This window comes from Aythya ferina (genome assembly GCF_964211825.1).
Source record: "Aythya ferina genome assembly, chromosome: 17".
Taxonomy (NCBI): domain Eukaryota; kingdom Metazoa; phylum Chordata; class Aves; order Anseriformes; family Anatidae; genus Aythya; species Aythya ferina.
The window spans coordinates 9,817,237-9,838,388 of NC_140316.1; the positions used below are offsets into that span (position 1 = coordinate 9,817,237).

Sequence of the window (21,152 nt, forward strand, 5' to 3'; positions counted from 1 at the left end):
GCAGAAATCTAACGTAATTATGCTAAATGCGAGCAGCTGCTCATGAAAACATTTACAGCCCCTCACCCCCCAGTTTTTGTCTTTTGTCTCTTCAGGAATTTCAACACAAAATGCAAATTGCAAGTTAATCAGCTCACATGAAAAAAGGTTATGGTATTTTCATAGCTGTACTGTGAAATGAAAAAAAAAATCTGCAAGCAGATTTCTGCTTACGTCACTATAGGGATGGTCATTAAAGGGAGGAAGATGCTTGCAGGGGTCTTGAAATTTTATTGTTCTTCCCCTTATACCTAGCTTCCCTGAAGTTTAACCATTCTCACTTGCTGCAAAATTCATCCTGTGGAAAAGATATCCTTCTGCGGGAAGGACGAGGACAGAATGCAGAGAAGATATGCCAGGGGTGATGCTGCTTGTAGACATTTTCTGCGAGAGCTTCTGCTTTTATATGAGTAGTGTAACATACCGGTATTTTGGTTTTATGATTATTTTGAAACTAGGCTTTTATAAACCCTAACAAGCAGATCTTGATCCCAAGGTAAATGTTTAAGTGTTTAGTTGATTCATTAAATTAAATAAATCAGTCATCGTTATCTTTGAAAGAATGAAAAATATTCACAGAAAGTAGGATGGATTATTCTTCTTTTGAAATCCCTGAAATTCCAGAAAGAGGGCTTGAATACTTACAGTTTAAAAAAATCAGATGAAAGATAAGCCCACTGAAGTAGGGGGATTTCTCCATTACCTCAGGGAATTAGTAGAACATACATAATTATGCACAGCAACCTATTTCATATATATGCATATATATGTATATAGTTCATATATATGCATATATACAAGTTACTTTCTTGTAGGTCTACTATAGACAAATCTAAAATATCTCAGAATCCCAAATAACAACATACATTTTCTCTTTTTTCACTCTGAGCTTAAATTCGACCTTTTACTCTTATTCAAAACCATAAGCTTGACGTGTTTTGAAAGCAAGTAATCCGGCGTTTTTCTACTACTTTCTGTTCAGTATTATCTTACCTTTTCCCTTTATATTATCTTTGTTTTCTGTACCTTGAAATAATCTTGAAAGAATACTCCTAAAAGTGCTTTCCTTACTTTTTATTTTATGTTTATTTTCTTGACACTGATACTAACCTCTGGATTTTTGAGGGTCATCTCAATGCTGGCAGCTGGCCCAAAGCCTGTGAGAGACTTGATGTGAATCTGCGTGGGCAGTGGCCTTCTGCATTGGCAGTACACTGAAAATGCCAAAGACTTCAAGTGCTGAATGTAGAAAACCTGTTCATCCTTCATTGTCTGCAGCATGTACTGGCAAGGCACAATCTATATAATTCACATAAACAACAAAACATGATTGAACATCTTCAAAGAGCTGTTCATTAATACCAACCCAGATTCACACATTCATTAGTCATTTAACATCCATGACACTTTGTATGTTGTATTCAATTATTTTCATTACAGTATCTGTAGTTTCCCATCAGGGCTGCTGCCCTTTTGCATGAATGGCTGCACTATTTGCTGACTACAGTCTGCGATACAAAAGTGCTGATTCCATTATCACAATATTTAAGGTTGAAAAGTCTCTGAGATAGCTAAGACTTCTATAGTCCAATGTAAACGGAAAAGTCTTCTAACAGGGGCAACTGAATGGTACTCAAAATTCAGGCTATAATAGATGACAAGCAGATCTTACTAGAAATTCTAAACAAACTTTACTTTCTATGATTTAAATATCATGGAATGAAAAACTATATCAACTACACCCACACAAAAAAAGTCCAAAATCAAAAACCCATAGTCAATCACCTTTAATTAAAAAATAAAATAAAATTCTGATCAACCTCTTCATTTCCAGGCTGTCTTTACTAAAACCTTGATATTCTGAATTTTGTGTTTCAGCAGGTTTGTTTCCACAGTCTGTGGTTAGAATCAAGATTTTCTTGCTGTTCATATAGGAATCAGCACTACAGTGATGATCTTACCTACTGTAGAGAGCAGAATTAAGATATTGCAATGTTTTTTGTGGTTTGAGAGTCTTGCTTCTCCTTTCCAATGTAGTAAACAGTGGAACCTCAGCAAACTTACGCTGCTGCTCAGTTTTATTTGTTTGAGAAAACAATGTGAAGCAAAATTCTTAAATGTACGTGTTCAACCAGCAAGAAGCATAACCATAATAAGGTTTGCCTATAACACTGAGGATTGGTGGCTAGGACCCACCTGCACAGTAAGAACATGAAGGAAAAATGGAATAACATTCCTTCAGAAGTAAACAAGGCATAACAAAAATAATCTTTTCAATTCAAATCCTCTTTAAAATCAGAATAAAATCCTCGTAAACTCATTTTTAACGTACTGCTGAGAAGCACAATGTCCTACACATGGCTGTGGAAACACGGCTTTTCTTTTGAACAGTGAGATCACTGGAGCAGAAACCGTCAATCCAAACTACTTATGCTGTATCTAACCCAAGAAGATTCTTTTTAAAAATATTTTAAGTAGTAAAAGCAAAACAAAACTTAAGTATCACACAACTTTTATTATTCTGTATTTCTTGCTTGAACCATTGGAACTTCGGTTTGATATTCTAGTTAAGATAATTTCTTTAGCCGAGAATTTCAGGACCTGGGCTCTTCTATTCTACATATCAATCTGTAAACGTAATTTGTTTTGGTTTATTTTGAAATAAATGTAGATCTGTATAGACTGTGTACAGCTGTGAGAATATTGTGCTGGTAACTACACCCCTTAGTGAAAATTGTCTACTATTTTGACTTAGACTTGCAAAATGCCACATATTTTGAGAAGTGAACAGTAAGCACCCAGAAAATAACAGCACTTATCAAAAATTCGTAAGCCCATTCATTAGTCATCTTACATAAAGATACAATTTCAGCATACAGTTTGTGTGTTCTTGTTTTTCAGACATGGTGATGTCATTGGCTGTCAATTATTTTAGTATCTTCAGCTCTGAATCAAGTAAATTGCCTGCAGACTACCGCAATTTGCAATTGTGAAACTGCTTTTCAGTTCATCCCCAAACCTAAAGTATTTTGGTGACAGTTTCCACATCACTTCAGGGAACGGTAAAATGGCAACTAAGCAAAAGGTCAAGACTACCAAAAACGACAACTGCTTTCCAAGACCAATTTGATACACTTGAAATAGCTTCTAATTCATCTTTTAATTAAAATATATTTAAGCCAAGCTGAGCACACAAGAATAAGGCATTCAGAAATCATTCACATGTTGCTTCTTGCATGTGCTGCATACACACATGCATAGGTTGTAATCTCTGGCTTCCCATTCTTCCCCCTAGTTATTTAATAGGTTGGGTTGCTGTGAAAGAGGCATAGCCAAATGCAGGCAAGTCTGGGCTATAGGCCAAGCTGTTTCAGACTACACAAATTCAATACTTAAGTAATTCCGTAGTAAGTAATTATTATTATTATTATATGCCAAGATACATGGTAAGTTATTTTTAAGAAGCAGATAATAACAATACACTAGTTAAATTATGCATTAAATGTCTGGTTTCACATACCTCTTCTGGATTAAACAGTATAATTCAGAGAGAATATAGAAAGCAAACAACTCAACATATAACGTAATCAAAGGAGAAACTGGACACTTTCTGCTTGGCATTGGCAACCCAAATAGCAAGTTAAATCCTTCTTCAGAAAGCATCTAGCATATGCGATTGCTAGACCCATGCAACAGATTTGTTGTAAGGATACTGTAGCTGCTTTAAATTAATCTCTTAATTAAAATAAAAACATTTATAAATATATAGCCACGTGCTTTCAACAATGTAATTGTAACTGCTTTCTAGAGTTTATGTATCATCTTGCATTTTGTCTCCTTCAGTATAGCTCACATATACAAAGCATGCTGTGACAGAATGACTCTCCAGTGTGAAGATGCAAAGTGAGGTAGAGTTACCTGGAGAATGAAAGAATTCCTCATATTCTCAGGCAAGTTATCCAACATTTCTGTGTAGCATCTCATCAAACTCAACAGCCAGAAGTTGGTTGAGGCAGATTCTTCATCTGCGGTGTAGGTAAAAGGATCCACCATGTAGATGACAACTGCTGGAGGATAGGCATTGCTGTCCGCAGACTCTGGTTCAGTGGGAATCCCTATTCTCTCCCTCTCTGTAACACTGGAGACATGCATGTTGTTAAATTCAAAGGCAAATTACAGTTGTTAATTATTGGTTTTGCTCTGAAAGGGAGAGATTCTGAAGCAGGGGAGTAGCAACTTACGTTCAGAAACAAAACTAAAAAGCACAAGAACAGTGATTAAGTAGGGATGACTTTTATTCAGAGCACTACTTAATCCAAAATACCTGCTAGAAATGATGCATTGAAGACACTGTAAAGTCTGCATTAAATGAGATTATAGTAATCAGAATAGTGTAGATCTAAGCAGTATGGAAAAGCTGACAAATGCTAGGTCTATGAGCTTTCTTCTGATGTTTGCACATGCCTGGTTTTGGTGCTGCTGTTTATGGTTTTCTTTTGGGAGAGGTGGGACGGAAGAGGGAGAGAAGGAACTGAGAACTGAGGAAAAGTGCCAAAGTAATATTCATGGAGACTGAAGTCCTCTGATTAGTTACAGAAAAGGTTCCCTTAGTAGTGGGAAGAGCAGCTAAACATTTTATTTTTTTTTTTAATCTTGGTAAAATATTCCTCTATGCCTCAACAGTGAATGGGAGGCTCAACATCTGTAAGCGATAAAAAGCAGCTCAGACTCACTTTGTCAGAAACCACAGTGCAATTGATAAAGAGGTATTTTGCATAGATCCAGTGAACAGATGCCTTAAGAATAACCTGAACCAGTACAGGATGTGGGCTTTTCACTTAAGATACAGGAACTTCATAACATACATCATGACTAATAGCAATATGCATTATTATGAAAGTAATGAAAAGTAATGAAAAACATGTTCGCTCAGGAAGTTACTTACATAAAATATTAAAAAATATTTTCCTAATTTTAATGTTTGATGGATTATTATAATGAGGTCTTTAAAAATGTTTTGCTGCTAAAATTTATTTTAAAGTAACAGGAATATAATCCTGTTTTCTGACCTTGCAATATATCTCTGCACAAAGCAACACTTGTAATACAAGTCAAAAAAAAAAATCCACGGCTCTTATTTTGTATCTGTTAATAATACTGGCACGATGGAGTTGCCTGTGTAAGAGGCATTCAGTGCCACATGAGATATACTGCAGTACCTGACGTGAGATGGAGCTAGCAGATATGGCACAGAACCTGAGACACCTTGTGGTTTTCTTGTACTGCAAATGCAGGCCAGGTGGGGTACCCTAAGGCACCTCAAACAGCATGACAACACCCATGTTCATGTGGTTGTATCAAGCTTTGTTTCTTATAATGAAAAGGGGGGATCAGTTTTTTCCAACTCTTGTCAGTAATGACTACAAATGAATAAAAAGGGGCCTCGTTCCGTTTATACCTGGACAGTAGTACTGCACACATCAGAGGGTCCTTTCATTTCAAGGATTTACATAAAGCTTAAAGATTATGAGTTGTATGAAAGCAGAACAATGGATTTATTTAGTACTCCAAGTAATTTGAACACTTAAGTAACTTACCCTTCCTGCCCTTCTTGTTGCTGTTGTGGTATGTTTTGACCAGATTCTGCGTCTCCTCCAGGACCTGTGCTTCCTTGTGAACGGTCTGCTGTATTTCCCCCGGTGCTGGCGTTTTGCCCTGAACCAATGTTCCCACTAAACCCTGGAGTAGAGGTAGTGGTCATCTGGTTAACGCTGGGTGTTGCAGAAGATGCTGACAGCTGTGGCACAGAGGATCCAGAGGATGAACTGCTTCCTGCAGGAAGGCTCGTAGTCCCTCCATTGGGAGTGGAGTTAAAAGAACTGCCTGTTGGTGCTGCCCCAGAAGCGGAAAGACATGTTGAATTCGAGGGTGCAGGTCCAGTGTTCCCAGGTATTGTCTGCGTCTGGCTTGCTGGGGTTTGATACTTCGGTGGTAGCAATAGGCTGCTGTCAAGCTGCAGAGTGGCTAAGTAAGGTGCTGAAATGGCATGTAAAAAGGAAAGGAGATTAATGACAGTCTTTCACATCAAAGTGAACTGGATTAACCATAAAGTCATACAATACTTTCTGTGCTTTTAGAATATTCTAAGACTGTACAAATGCTAAGTGAATATAATCTCCATTACAAATATTTACTTTGGAGTTCATTCGTCGGGGTTTCAGTTGTAACCGATATGAATCAGATGTCTTCAAAAACAGGACTGACTTTGTGGAGCTTTGTGAATCAGAGTTGGTTCCGACACATCATTACCTCTGGTTAGATTGTGTTGGGATAACACCTTTATACAGTGTTTGGCTTTGCAGTCTGTTACAGGTTATCTTAATCAGACTGAAAATCTCAGTCCTTTTTACTTGAGCTAAATAACGGCAAACTTTAATGTAGTTATTTCTATTCCTGAGCATCAGAAAAACAGATACCACAGTGATCATTTAAAAATAATTAATGAATAACAATAAATGAATTCCTCAATTGGCAGTGCATATGCTACGCCTGTAAGCCTTAAGGATTTATGTTAAGTAGTGTTGTAATAATTCCTCCCTCACAGTTATATGGTAAATTAAAACTAAAAGCAGACTGGATGTGGTAACAGAATCATTTGAGATAAGTAAGTCCTATCTTTCATCAGACTTTCCTCAAAGGATGGTGTGAGCATTCAGCAGACTGTAGAACTGCCCAGCTATTTCTCATCTCCATACACTTTCCTAAGCTTTTCTCCAGTACCAAATGACCATTCCACACAGCACGCAGACTCAAGAACAGTCAGTCCTTTTTCAGAACTAACGCAGTAAGTGCTTTTCAAGAAACTACTTACAAGTTCCTACATATTTTTAAACAAAAAGTAGTTTGCATGCTTCAGCTCAATTAGAGATTTACATGGCTTGTTTTCTGTGACCACTGCCTGCCTTGCTGACCAGCACTATCTCAGCAAATGTATTTCCAGTGACATTTTGGATGGTTCTGGGTCTTGTGCTAATCCAAGCTGTCTATGCCATGCACTTTAGGTTGCTTCTGGATCCCTTCTGAAATGGAACAAGCATAGCTCTCCCAAGATGAATCTCCAACATGACCACCAGACTGATAAAGAACAACAAAACTTTCTAAAATATGCAAATATAACATGGAAGTGATCAAGAAATGATTAAGTGTTACCATACTTTTTATTCTTTATTTCTAAGCAGATCTTAATCTGTATCTTAACAGAAACTCCTCTGCTCCCACCTGCTGCAAATAACATCTAAAATACCTACAGAAAACAACAAAAAAAACAGCCTTGCTAGCACCCTGGTAGACTTACCTAGGTGATGCCGGCAAACTTGCGCATAAAGTTTGAGTCTGGAATGATTGTCACACTCCTCAGTGCCCCAAGGCTGGTTAAACCATTCGCTCACGAGCTCATCCGTTAGCTTTTGTGCCACAGTCTTTCCCACCCGCATAATCCCATCACGTAACACTTTGCAGATTGGTTTGTGCTGGCCAAGTCTACACATCTGGTGAGGAAAGAAGAAATGCTTGTAACTAGATGCAAAGTACCTGAAGAAGTTACGCAGCCTAAACCCTTCATGACCACCATACATCTGGTGACCTCTTAATAAATAGAAAAACAAAAGGCTAGGTTTATCTCACGTATTGAATTGCACTTAGAGCAAAACTGAAGTCACAAAATACTCTTATACATTCAGTAGTACACAATGAGCACTGTTTAAAAACAAAGAAAAAAAGGTTTTATCTCCAGCATAAGCAAGTTTCTTTAATTGCTCTGTAGGTTTGGTTGGGTGCTAGGTTGCACCTGTATCAATACTCATATTGTATTCCCTGTATAGTTTATCCGCTATAGCTGCTTATAGTTTGTTCATCTGTGTGATGTTTGAGGAACATCTCATGTGGTTATTCCCCATATGACCTTATTCAGACAAGCTAAGAAAAAAACACCAAATGCTTTGCTTTGGCTTTACTGAAACATTAACCAGCACTGCATATGGCCGTATTCCAGGATTAAATTTTGTCTTTCATAGGAAACAGACTAGTCAAGATCCTAACAGTATAAGCTCAGCAAGATATCATTCTTGGCTCTGAAAGTGTAGAAAGTTCTCAAAACAGAAGAAATCCTTATACAAGCAACTGTTACTTTAAAAACCATGGATGTCTCTCAATGAACATGCAGTAAAGCAGAAATGACACATAAAGAAGAAATAATTCAGTGGGGTTCCTCTTTCCAACCTCGTATACAGCACTCAAGTCCCTGAAGAAAGTTTTGGCTCCATCGAGCAAGGCCTCATTTTCTGGACACACCACAATGTAGGCAACATCCCGATGGCCCCCATATGGGTCTAGCAACAGCCTCTCCCAGAATGGCAAGGAGAATGGAGAGATTGTCAGGAAGTCCTTGTCATATCCCACCAGTAAAGTTGGGATTGGAAGAGGCTCAGGAGATTCCTCAGAACCTTTAAAGAGAAGAAAAAGAGAAAGAAAAGATGATGTTAAACATAGCTGGTTTAACTGCAGTGGGCTCGCTGATGTAACAGGAGGTTGGTGGTCTGACAGAAATATTGGAAATCACCAATCCCTTGCTGTGCTGAGTTTCCTGGAAGTTTTACCACAATATAGGAACATATACAGAGACTGTATCATGCCTGATAAACCACATCCTTCCACAGACTTTTCCATGGAAAAAAAAACTACCTTTAATTAAGGAGAAGACAGATTTACATTGCATATCAGAAATGTCAAGAAACAAGTTCAGCCAACTGAAGCATCACTACAGCTTTCCTAGAAAGCTGCAATAAAACATGTTTCAGTGTATTGTAAATAAATCCATTGCCCTCCCTGAGGCTTACTCTCACAGATTTAGGAAGAAGAGGTTTTACTTTGTCATAACCATAACCACAACCACATCTCATGAGTGCCTATTCAACCAAAAGCAGTAACATGAATAAAATAAAATCTGATTCTATGGTTCATCTACCTCCAGATGGGGGTGCACAATTACTGAATAAAATGGTTAGCCAAAATTTAGATTTCTAAGGCACATGATAATAACCAAAGTTATCCTAATTCAAAAAAATGCCACTCTCCTCTCCGTACCAGCGCACTTGCTGTCACAGCTGAGAGGATTACCATCAAGTTTAATGTGCTATCTCCCAGCCACTGCTCATTAGAAGAATGCTGCTGAAATATTCAAATAAAAATATGCTGCTAGTTTCTGCCAAGTATTATACAACTTTATTGAAAAGCCGACATTCAGTAAAAATCACTGAATCTGTATCAAAGGCTGCTTACTATAGAGGTAGCTTTGGTTTTACTCTCTGGTAACAGTTGGCAGGTCCTAACTAACTTAAATTTACAAATGCTGGATAAAAGTTTAGATTAGAAACACTTCTTGTGAAGCACAACAGCTTTAGACAGGAACTGTTGTTAGCCTAATTGTCCTAGCCTTGAAACAAAGTAGCAATATATCAAATACTAGCAGGAGAAAAAACACTGCAGAACCTTGGAAAAAAACACGACTACATCACCTAAGACTGAAATAAACTGCAAGCAAGAAATACATATTTAAAGGTAAGTCATGCACACACAAAATCTATTTTGTAATGTGTATTTTTGAGAAGTATGGCTTATAACCAGGAGGTGCTTGAACTGAAACGGAACTGAACATTAAGACTATGGGAAAGCTCATGAGCAGCACAGCTCTGTGGGGTAGTATATGCATTTTTGTATTTAGAGTGTTAGCTCACAAAGCCACTCTTCCCCATTATGACTTGGTACCATTTTAACAGCTTCCCCTCTTCACGTTATGCATATAAAGTGCAAGCCAAAGAAGAGATTCATCTTTATCCTCACCCAGCAATTCTGCACTCTAAGCATTCATCATCTGGGAGGGTAAAACTTCCACTGTAGTACTGAAGTGTGTACTTCAGAGGCCATTTAAGACCATGAAAGTTATCTGAAGAGCCCGACTGTAATGATGTATTTCCAGAAGAAAGCACGCATTTCTAGAAAACTATACTTTCATTTTAACTGTATGTAACATAATACACATACCATAGGTTCCTCGTCCTGCCATCTTATGGAACTGCTGCCAGGTGAGTGGTCCCTGCACATGCTGGATGTTCTCCCAGGTCCGTCCTGTTCGCTTCTTCTGGATAGCATCCTGGAGAAAGGGCTGCAGCGACAGCAGCATGCGCACCACATCCTGGGAGGAGAGCATGCTGATGTCCAACACTGCAAGACAAAGGAGCACCCGTCATTTTCAGCGAGGAACAGGAGTTGAATAACTCTAATTAGCTCAACGGAATTTGGTGTGGTACTTGATGAAACCAACAATGAAATAAAGCTGTCATCATAGTCCTTTTCACATACCTTTCAATGTTACCATTGCCCAGCTCAGCTCATCTTCATATAAACACATATAAACACATATGTGTATATATGTGAAAAGCATATATATTATTATTACATACATATTTTATATATGTAAAAGCATATAAACACATAGTATTTGAGTACAAAATCACTTTTCTATTTCGAGTAACACATTCATACAGTGCAGTTCTTTTCTGATGACTACACCCTTCTCCAAAAAAGGGCCATAATTCTGCCCTCCCCCCCAGTACCAGACGCTGCTTTCCATCTGTGATTCAGATTTGTTAAAAGATAAATTCTGAGTAAATTTAGACCACTAAATCTAAATGCTAAGGACAACTGGACTACTGTTATTTTCTGTGTAACTCATAATGCTTACAAAAACTTACTTTACTTCTAGAATGTTTTAATGCATTTATTTCCTGCATAAATATTAATTAAATCATGATTGCCAAGTTTCAAACAAAGTCATAAAGGTCACAAAATTTAAAGAAAAAAACTTGTTCTGATCCCTACCATTGCTGTGAGGCCAAGAATGCACAGTGGCACTTCTTACTAGGGCTTCATCCACTTTTCCACCAGTGGGGTTATCGACATACTGCCTGCCTTGCTCAAGGGCGTTGAAGCATTCTATCCAGGAATCATTGCTGTCTGCCTGCAGTCTGTCATAGCTCCAGTTCATACACGGGAGTGTCTGACGGTTATTGGAGGACATGTAATCCAAGCAGCTCAGAGATGTGAAAGGCTGTGTGTGCTGATTCTGGAGGAGCAGGAGGAGGCTCATTGGAGGTTCCTGGGTCCTTCTAGCTCCCTCTCCCATCTGAGAGATCAAGTTGCTCTGACATATCATCAGTCGTCTTTCTGCGGCTTGGCCGATGTCTGAGGTCTTGCCAAAAATATCCAACTCGTCCTCAATGAAGAGCCCAGAGTTGTAACCTAATTTGCGATTCATAATAGCACTAAAGCCACAGGTGCAACGGTACTGATCCTCATTAGATGAATCTGGGATGTACAATCCAACATCTGCACCTTTAATATTCATATTACAGGCGCATATACAACAACTGTCAAAGTTACGATCTTTGAAGATGTTCAGCACGGAGTCTGAGAGAATCAAGGTGACGTACAGGCTGTGTGCTTCGGGGATCGGCTGAACAGTGGCTGGCTCCACAGAATTAAGCGGTCGCGTCGTAGACGGGGTAGAAGCAGGTGAACCTTGATCTGTGCTGTCATATTTTACAGATCCTTGACCGCTTGCAGTACCCCCACCTCTAGGAGTCCTTGGGGTCCTGGGAGTGCGTGGGGTAGGGACAGAGAAGCGGGGAGTTGCTGGTGATGGCAGAACTCCTGCTCCACTGTTGCTGGCCGGAGCAGTACTATTCAGTGTCACTGGTGTATTCATCTGAGGAGTGTTCATCTGAAGATAGTCTTGGTCAGCCAAACTCCCAACACTAGGCACATTGCTACAAGGAGTGTGAGAAAAACAGAGACAAATGCAACAAATTGGTTGGTTGTGAAGACTGAGCTCATGAGAACTATTTTTAAGTAGAGGGAGATGGTTAAAGCTGAAAGGATTCATTGTAACTGCAGTAAAGAAGGAACACCTTCAGACACGCTGCTCAGAACCTTTTACTTACGTCTCTTTCAACTAAAATTTTAATTCTCATCATGAACATAGTAGTTTCTTATCAGTATGATTAAAAGGGATCCTTTCAGGCACTTAACCCTCCTGCAGATTATTTCTATGGGATAAAATTCAAATTGTGAAAAAGTCTCTTTAAAAGACTCTAGGTAAATTAAGTTTTTAGGGTATTTGTAACTCTTTTATGAAAAAGAGAAGGAAAATTACGTTTTGTTATTCTTTTAAACACAATTACCTGTAAAGAATTACACTATACATCAGTGGAAAATTAAAATATTTCAGAGTCATAGAAATGTTACTTTATTTAGAAATTATCTCTTTAAGTATCTTTCAGAAGTAAATGCAGCATGTGGCATTTATATAAGGTACTGCCAAATGGCGGTCTGCTATTGACGATAGCATTTTAGATGTTATAAATTCAAAAATACTCATTCATTTAGCATTACATCATCTGCAGCACAAAATGACAGGTACCCTAACAAACTTTTAATCCACTAAAGCTAAGAACCGTATTTTTGGGTTACCTCTTGTCCTCAGTGATTTTTATTACTCTATTTTTATCATTTGCTGCCAAACTCAAGTGACCAAACCAGATTTTGTATAATCCCGTGACATCCATCTTCCCTCTGGAATGACTCATTTTATCAAGAAACAGGTAATAGGGAGCCAACCAGAATAAAAAAGCTTTACTTCGCTCTTTCCAAGTTGCTAATAAGTTGCTCATTTTTCTTGAAATGTCTTCATTACACATTAGGGCAAGGAAAAAGCGTAAGAGCTCAATATGTCTCTTGATAAAGGAATGGATTTTTTTTTCCATGTCTGTTTTTACTGTGTATTTTGCGTGTTATATAAAATGAGTACTATTTTAATGCTTACATATTATTAGCAGCTTGAAAAGGGAAACAGTGAAGACCTTATTTCTTAGGATCGTTTTATTACCTTGAACTCATGTGTGTCCAACTCAAAGCAAGAGGAAAAAAACGAACAAAGGTTTGAAGGAATTCTGAACCTGAAGCATACTGAATGCCTCAGACTAACAAGAAAAGGTGACCTAGAAACCTTGATTGGCAATCACCGCTCTGTCGGAAGCCTGCGCTAATAATCTTCACTCTAATTGGATTATATTGAAAATGAAAGATTTTTTTTCCCCCAACAAATACTTGAAATTAATAAGCAGCCCAGGCCTGGTGAATCAGTTACTATTATGAAAAAAACTGAGAATTAGATTGCTCCCTAGGCACTATCAATGCTTTACAATTTCTTTTTTGCAATTCTTTTGAGAACACTGAAGGATCCTTTGGAGCTGGAAAGGGACTGATTTAAAGGAGTTATAGACTGATTTAAAGATACAGGCTACTTCCTCTAGAAGCTAGTGCAGTGCAGAAAGAAGACTTTTATGCTTTAAAAAGCATACTACAGTATGCTTTTTAAGAGGATTTATGAACTTTATGGTGGAAATTCTTGATAGCTTTGAAGATGTCCAGCAAAGAACTTCTTCCATAAACATTGCTAATTTCTGAGAACTGAGTAAGGAAGGCTATCTTTAAAGTTTACTAACAGAGATGGCTTATAGGTCACAGCACTGATACTGGAAAGAGGTGTGGCATCTTTTCTTGCAATATTTAGAAAGAAGATGACAGCACACATCCAATCAGCATCTATCCCAGCAGCTTAGTACGTGACCCATTCAGACGAAACCACGGGAACTCAGAAGAGCTAACACTGGGTTCACAGAGAGCTGTCACAGGCTTACTCAAAATTTTAGGAGCCTGCAGAAGGCAAACTGGTATCGGGACCAGCTCTCATCGACTGACTGTAGCTCAAACTGAATATACAGGTACAAATAAGAGCGGAGCCTAGCTGTAGACCAGAGAACTCAGTGCTGAAATGGGAGGACAGAGACCTGAGAGGCTAAGTGCATTCATTTTATTCCCTAGCTCTTCTGTTTTTACGTTGAATTACAATATATTCCTGTATCAGAAATTGCAATTAATTCAAGTACCATTTGTTCCTGTTCTTTCAAAAGCACTAAGAGTGCAGTGGAAACAATGTACTACATTTTCCAAAAACTGTTTTTAATTCAAACGTTCTTACAATCAGAACTTCTCTGATCTGAGGCAATGACAGATTTAAAAGGTTTAAAACACATTTGCAGGCTATTTTATTGTTCTGGTGCTTAGCTAAATACCCTTTAATATATGCAAGAATTTTAATTAACTAGCCCTTTGAAGTGTGGGCATGACAAACTCTGTAATTTCCTGCAAGACTGTACTTACTTGTAGCCATCTCTAATGAAAGGGGCTGCAGGTGGCAAAGGAAGTTGTTCAATTTTAGGAGGAACAGCCCAAGAAGGCCTGAAAATGCAGGCATCTGGTATCTTCAGAGGTAGGAGGCACTGACTTGGCAGTATCTTCAGTGGAGCAAACATGGAGGAGCCCACAAAAGGTTGAAATGATGGAACTTTGTGCACGTACGAAAAATCCTGTAACATCCAAGTGACATTATTTACAACACTGTGGTAAGATGGATTTTTATGTTTACATATTTAATTAAAACCTGTTGTACTGTTTGAACCCTCTATAACCTCATTTTTTTTCCCCATAATTAAGAATATTTATTCATTCTACAAAACGTTCAAGAGCAGATCCTTCAAGGAAACTCAGCTGAGGCTCCTTGGTACGCTAAGATACCATACAGCTTTAACTAGCGGCAGTAGATTGACAATTAGACTACACTCATTAAGTCTGTCTGAAAAGCAAATGATATACTGTGAAATATTCATACTCTGACTTAAAGCACCTAATTTAGGCACTTAAAAGGTTCATGTTCACAAGACTTCTGTACTGATAATGCAGAGGTTGAGTCACACTGTGAAGAAAACTTAGATGCCTTTAACTCAGCCTCTTTGAATAACCCCCACATTGGGGATGAATATAATCCAAATAATAACAGTGGACACTTTACACTAGCACCACTCCTAGTATTAAATATAAATAATATATTATTATAAAATCATTTATTATAATATAGCCAATACAATAAACATAATATTGAATATAAATTAAATCCAGTCAAACTGGACTTCCAATGGCTGTCATGGTTCGTTGCAGATAATGATTACAAGAACTTCAGCCAAGTTTCTAAAGCTATTCTGTGTTTCAGAAGAAAAGAACTGATTCTTTTGAGGCATTACTGCAAAGTAAAAATAATTATTAAAACACTAACAGCAATCTTTCTTAGAATTTCAGTATTTTATATCTTAATAGATCTTTCAGTATTTTTCCCTCACATCTTGTACAGCATTGAGAGATGAGAAATGCGTGGATTACTATCTTCAGCTGCTGAAAATTCAGCACAAGAAATCTACTTACATGTTCTCAAAATGATCAGCAATGGGTTTAGGTGCTTGTTTCCCCCACTGGTGTATATGAGCAGGTGTGACACACTTAAAAGCAGAGTAAACTGTGCTTGTTGGAAATGTTATCAGGCAGCAAATTAAAATGTATATTTTAATACTCCTAAAACTGTTGCAAGGGAGATTAAAGTGCCTTCAGTATCAATGACATCCTGAACTCTGTTCCCACTCACAAATTTTCAGCTCATCAAATCACAGTAAAGATTTTCTTACCAAGGCCAAATTATCCTACTGTTAGCAAATAGTTTACTTTGCAAATAGAAGAATTAAACAAAGCAAGGTCCGTGGCAAGGCAAGGCCTTACAAACCTTGTTAAAAACTTATTTCAAGCTTCTATAATGATATCCGAATTGATAGATGCACAAACTATGCAAAGAGAGTGGACAATTGTACATCAGCAAAGCCTTTAAGAAGATGCCTTTTCTCATCATGCCTTCAAGTTACCAAGCTAGGAGAGAAGGAAGAAGAGGTTTTGCAATAACACAGTAGACTTGCTAAGTGCCTGATTTTCCAGGTGGTTAACTCGTCAGAAGGGGGCCACTGCTAACTCACTTCCTTACACTTCTGCAAAGTTTCTCTTTCTCAACAGCACTGTTTGTTAGCTGGCAACTCCTGGATCTGACTAGACACAATTTATCAGTATATGGAGCTTTAATCTTTGAATGCAACCATCTGTCCAATCTCCTCCCATGGAGGTAGCTGAACGCTCTTTCAGAGGAAGTCCCCCCGTGGCTCGCCTGTACTTTACTTTCAGTCTGCCTTAAGTTACACCAATACTGCCTAGCAGGAAAATTTACTCATTCATAGCTGACTAAATCATTTACACTCAGGCAAGATTATATATCAGTATTCCCATATTGAGTTATAGCCACTTCTTGTCCATGCAACTACAAATTCTTTATGTGCACAGCTCTCTCAGCAGTGTGGATAATTACAAATAAGCCCTCAGCTAATTCCTAGGAGCACAAAATGAAAGGGAGGTAGATAGTGTTGGGGAAAGAAATGGCTGCTGAAATAGAACGAACAGGCTGTGGCATATTAAGGAAAGGGTGGGCCAGAAGGAGAGGACTTGGGCTATAAAATCAAAGGTTAGGGAATAGCAGGAAGACGGAGTTCTTGTGTATATCTGTCTACTTATTACCTTTGTACAAAGAAGTTCACACTGCTGCAGAAAAAGGAAATGTGCATTTTTAAATTAAAAAAAAAAATCCCTCAAGCTATACACATGGAAATATGATAAAGATAACTTCCGACAAAAGTGACAAAAATTGGCCAAACAAGTTAAGTAATGCAGCATGTACACAATCAGGCAGAATGACTGTAACCTACCTGTTAACCTGGGCTAAAGATGGAACAATGAAATACAGATCAATGTAGACTGGGTGCTTATGTTAAGTCTTTTTATGTGATGCTATGGAAAAATGGATACATCTGGATATGTAAAGCAGGGGAGGTGAGTACTAGTACCCAGTAGCAGAGTCCCCATTTAAAAATACTTCGTTACTCAGATATACTATAGGACTCAATAGAGGAGTAACTATGTGACATTACCTGACCTGTGTTATACAGAAAGTCAGATAAGAATGGTCCCATCTGGCCTTAAAACTTGTGAAGTAACATCAGCTGAAGAAGAAACAGAGCAAGTTCAACCCCTGGGCTTTCTCAGTGATTTTCAACCCTAACCAAAAAAGGCAACATTTCAGAGAGAAAAAGGCAGCCTTTCTACATGCATGATTTTATCCTAGCTGCATCCCCAGAGACTGGCAGCAAGGAGTGGCTATACATAAAAGGTGCTACAGAAAAATTATCTGAAGAAATAAATCATTTAAAAGCCACATAGTCACAAGTACCACGTTTTTCAAATACGTTCATTCTTTCTGTTAGGCAGAGGGCTCATTTCACATACAATACTCTTTGTTTCCTAATAGCACCCAAAAACATTACAAACATAAAATTATACCTATCATATGAGAAGAAAAATGCCTACAGTTAAAATCAGAGAAACAATTAAAAGGTCTTTTACTAGAGAAGTTCTTTTTCCAACTAAAGACCAATACAAACTTTATATGGATCTCATTCACATTTGTTAAAGTAGTCTGCCAGGCACGCTACAAGTAACTTGTTTGTAAAAATCAAAACATACACAGGTGAAATGATGAGAACACCACACGTGCAGCTTGTTACCTTAATTTCTTCAGGTTTAGGGCTACCTAATCCATCTTCCACCTCCATTTTGAACTCAGCAAGCTGTGTTGGAACCATGTTGACCATGGGACTTTCCATCATTCCCAAGGTGGTCACAGTCTCTGAACTTATTCCATCTTTATAACTCATTACCGGGGAGAAGGCAGGGTGTTGTTCTAAAGAAGGTGGTGTTGGAAACATCCTTTGGAGATCTGCCACAGCTAAATATGATGAAATAATGCACCATTAGTCATTCAAGTATAAATTCTCACGGAAGTCCAATAAAATAAAGGAGACAACTCAGTACGAGCTCTTATTTTGTCAGCTAAAACATCGTAAAGATTCTACAGACTTTCTACAGGTCTGATGCCAGACTCTAGACAAGAAATTAATTCCAAGTGATGCATTTCAAAAACTCCTAGGGACACTTTCCAAACTTATTGTTCAGCAGAAACAGCAAACTGGTAGATACACAACTTTAAATATACAAATTTTAACCAAAAAAATCTTAATAGAAGAAATTAATTGACACTAATGGAAAGTTCACCCCAGCAGCTGTTACTAAGGAGATACAGAATTGTTTCTTCCCTTTTTTAGAGCTGACACCGAATCCTAAAGCAGAGACTTTTGGAATTAGCGTGCACTTAGCTCCATTTTTCCACTGACATGCAGTCATTGCAGCCTCATTTGGTCCATAGCAACAAAACTCCTGACAAAAAGACAGGCTACTGTTGCTAACACAAACACGGGTGATTTTGCTTAGGAATCAGCCTGCCAGACATCCAAAAGTGTTAGTTCTCAGAGAAAGCTGCAAAATTATGATTTTGCATCCCAAGACATTAAGCCAGGAAAATCCCTAAATTTCCTCTTGCTATATTAACACACTGTAATCCTCCATCATATATTTTTAATTAAAAAAAAAAAAAAAAAAACACACACAAAACAGAAATGCTTAATAAAATGTATTGTAGTCTGTACAAACAGAAGTCGGAACAAAATTCTGTATTTTCTGCCAGCTACATTCTTTCTCGCTCCAGCTATCAGCTTCCATATTTATTTTGCTTAAAATTCAGAACACGTGCTGCCTTTTCCTTATTTGAATTAGGACAGTTATTCTCTGAACATAACAATCACTCTGGTGAATTCATTGTTAAAACACTCAAATTAGAGCAGAATAAATTCCCGCAGGTGTCTATTCTGATGTTCTGTTTTTGACAGACTAAATGCCCAATTCCTTTTCCATACCTATACATACCATCCAGCCGTAGCTGATAGGACACAAGGACATACTTGTATGCAGTCTAAGGATTATGGAAAATGTATTAATAAATATAGATCAATTTCTGACTTGGAAAACAATGAGTTGTGGAAATCAAAACTGGTGAAACAGTCCAAGTCTCAAAAACTAATTGGAGAGGAAGGAACTAAGCGATGGAATTAAAATTATATATAGTTTATGAGTACATACACACAAAGAGCAAACAGTATATTTTTGTAGGATGCTGCGACCTCAAGTTCTGTCTCCACTCTACCTTAACAGAGCCAAAACATGAATTTTGTTCTTTTTTTTGTGCACAGACCTTCTGTCTCCTATATAATTCTTAAGACAAAATTAATCAATTTGAACAAGTGAAGTCCTCCCAAAATGGAGTTCTGGTGATTACAACAGTCAAAGCTGAACCCAAGTCTTACACAACCTGAAGTAGCACAGTAAATAAGTGGCAATGCTAGTATGAAGGATGCCACTGGGATTAAGTACTGCCTCTGTTTTTCAAGGAGATGTGTGCTTGAGAAAGTAGAGAAAGAAGACAGGAAAGAAGGTTAAAATGCAACATGGTCTGTAGGACTTTACTATGATGTATAAGGTGTTTCAGTTCCCTGCATATACTGTTATGCCTCAACAGCTGGTGTCAAGGGGAGATGGCTACAAAACAGAAGTGAAGTCTATCTTATTTCATACAGCTCTATACTATATAGCTTGCTCACATTCAAGCCCCAGTTAGCAAAATTCTGCAATGCAGAGTCATAAAAAAAGTTTAATTACAAAAAATCCCCCAACCCTATAGCAACAGGCTATCATTATTCATTTTCATATGTGTTATGCTTGAAAAAGCTTTGCATATTTAAAAAAGCTATGGATCAACTAAACCTGTCAAAATCCAATCTCTGTATACTTCAGACTTCTACATTTGAGTAAATCAGCCCAGCTTTTATGGGTCCATAAAACTCTGACTCATCTCCTTCACACCGTATTTTTTCCCCTCAATTTGTCCTCATTACCAGCTAAAGTTAATGAGAAGGCATTAAAGAATGATTTGCAGAGAGATTTGATTTCTGCTTATAGCAGCTACAAAAATCAAGTATTCTTCCTTCTCACCACAAAGTAATTTGTAATTCATAACCTGATCAGTTAGTATCACATAAAAAATTCTCACCTTCCTCCTCATACACATGCGAACACAAATACATACACACAACTCTCAGGAGAAATACCACCTACATAAATAATGCAAGAAAACCTATACATCTCAGAAAGTAAAAGTTATCATTCCCAGTATTTGCTGCCACAGTCCTTATAAAAAAAGCCCTATTGTTTTAATTTGCTTAACACATTTTCAGTGTACTATTTCTAAATTTCCTATACTTCTATACCTCTTTGTATTACACGTGTAGTGCCTGCACAAGCATCACTTCACAGAATCACAGAATCACAGAATTTCCTAGGTTGGAAGAGACCTCAAGGTCATCGAGTCCAACCTCTGACCTAACGCTAACAGCCCTACACTAAACCATATCCCTAAGCTCTACATCTAAACGTCTTTTGAAGACTTCCAGGGATGGTGACTCCACCACTTCCCTGGGCAGCCTGTTCCAGTGCCTCACAACCCTTTCAGTGAAGAAGTTCTTCCTAACATCTAACCTAAAACTCCCCTGGCTCAACTTAAACCCATTCCCCCTCGTCCTGTCACCAGGCACGTGGGAGAACAGGCCAACCCCCACCTCGCTACAGCCTCCCTTGAGGTACCTAAAAAGAGCGATAAGGTCACCCCTGAGCCTCCTCTTCTCCAGGCTGAACAAGCCCAGCTCCCTCAGCCGCTCCTCGTAGGACTTGTTCTCCAGGCCCCTCACCAGCTTCGTCGCCCTTCTCTGCACCCGCTCAAGCACCTCCATGTCCTTCTTGTAGCGAGGGGCCCAAAACTGAACACAGTACTCGAGGTGCGGCCTCACCAGAGCTGAGTACAGGGGGACGATCACCTCCCTAGCCCTGCTGGTCACGCTGTTCCTAATACAAGCCAGGATGCCGTTGGCCTTCTTGGCCACCTGAGCACACTGCTGGCTCATATTCAGCCGACTATCAACCATCACTCCCAGGTCCTTCTCTGCCTGAAGCATTTCTCACTTCTACCATGAGCATTTGTAACAGGTTTACGACGTGTCTGAAATTAGAAGCTA

At 38.3% G+C, this 21,152-nt stretch overlaps 1 protein-coding gene across 6 annotated transcripts in view; it reads right to left on the bottom strand.

Annotated features, from left to right (window-relative positions):
* MED13L (mediator complex subunit 13L) overlaps positions 1–21,152 on the bottom strand; it is a 211,219-nt gene that overhangs the window by 17,433 nt on the left and 172,634 nt on the right. For all 6 annotated transcript variants that reach the window (XM_084539088.1, XM_084539089.1, XM_084539087.1 and 3 more), the window contains 9 exons: positions 17,700–17,920; positions 14,377–14,582; positions 10,975–11,921; positions 10,138–10,317; positions 8,317–8,540; positions 7,394–7,586; positions 5,637–6,075; positions 3,958–4,177; positions 1,150–1,338 (listed from right to left, as the gene is read on the bottom strand). In XM_084539088.1, coding sequence (XP_084395214.1) covers positions 1,150–1,338; positions 3,958–4,177; positions 5,637–6,075; positions 7,394–7,586; positions 8,317–8,540; positions 10,138–10,317; positions 10,975–11,921; positions 14,377–14,582; positions 17,700–17,920 — 2,819 coding nt within the window. The remainder of the gene's footprint in view (positions 1–1,149; positions 1,339–3,957; positions 4,178–5,636; positions 6,076–7,393; positions 7,587–8,316; positions 8,541–10,137; positions 10,318–10,974; positions 11,922–14,376; positions 14,583–17,699; positions 17,921–21,152) is intronic.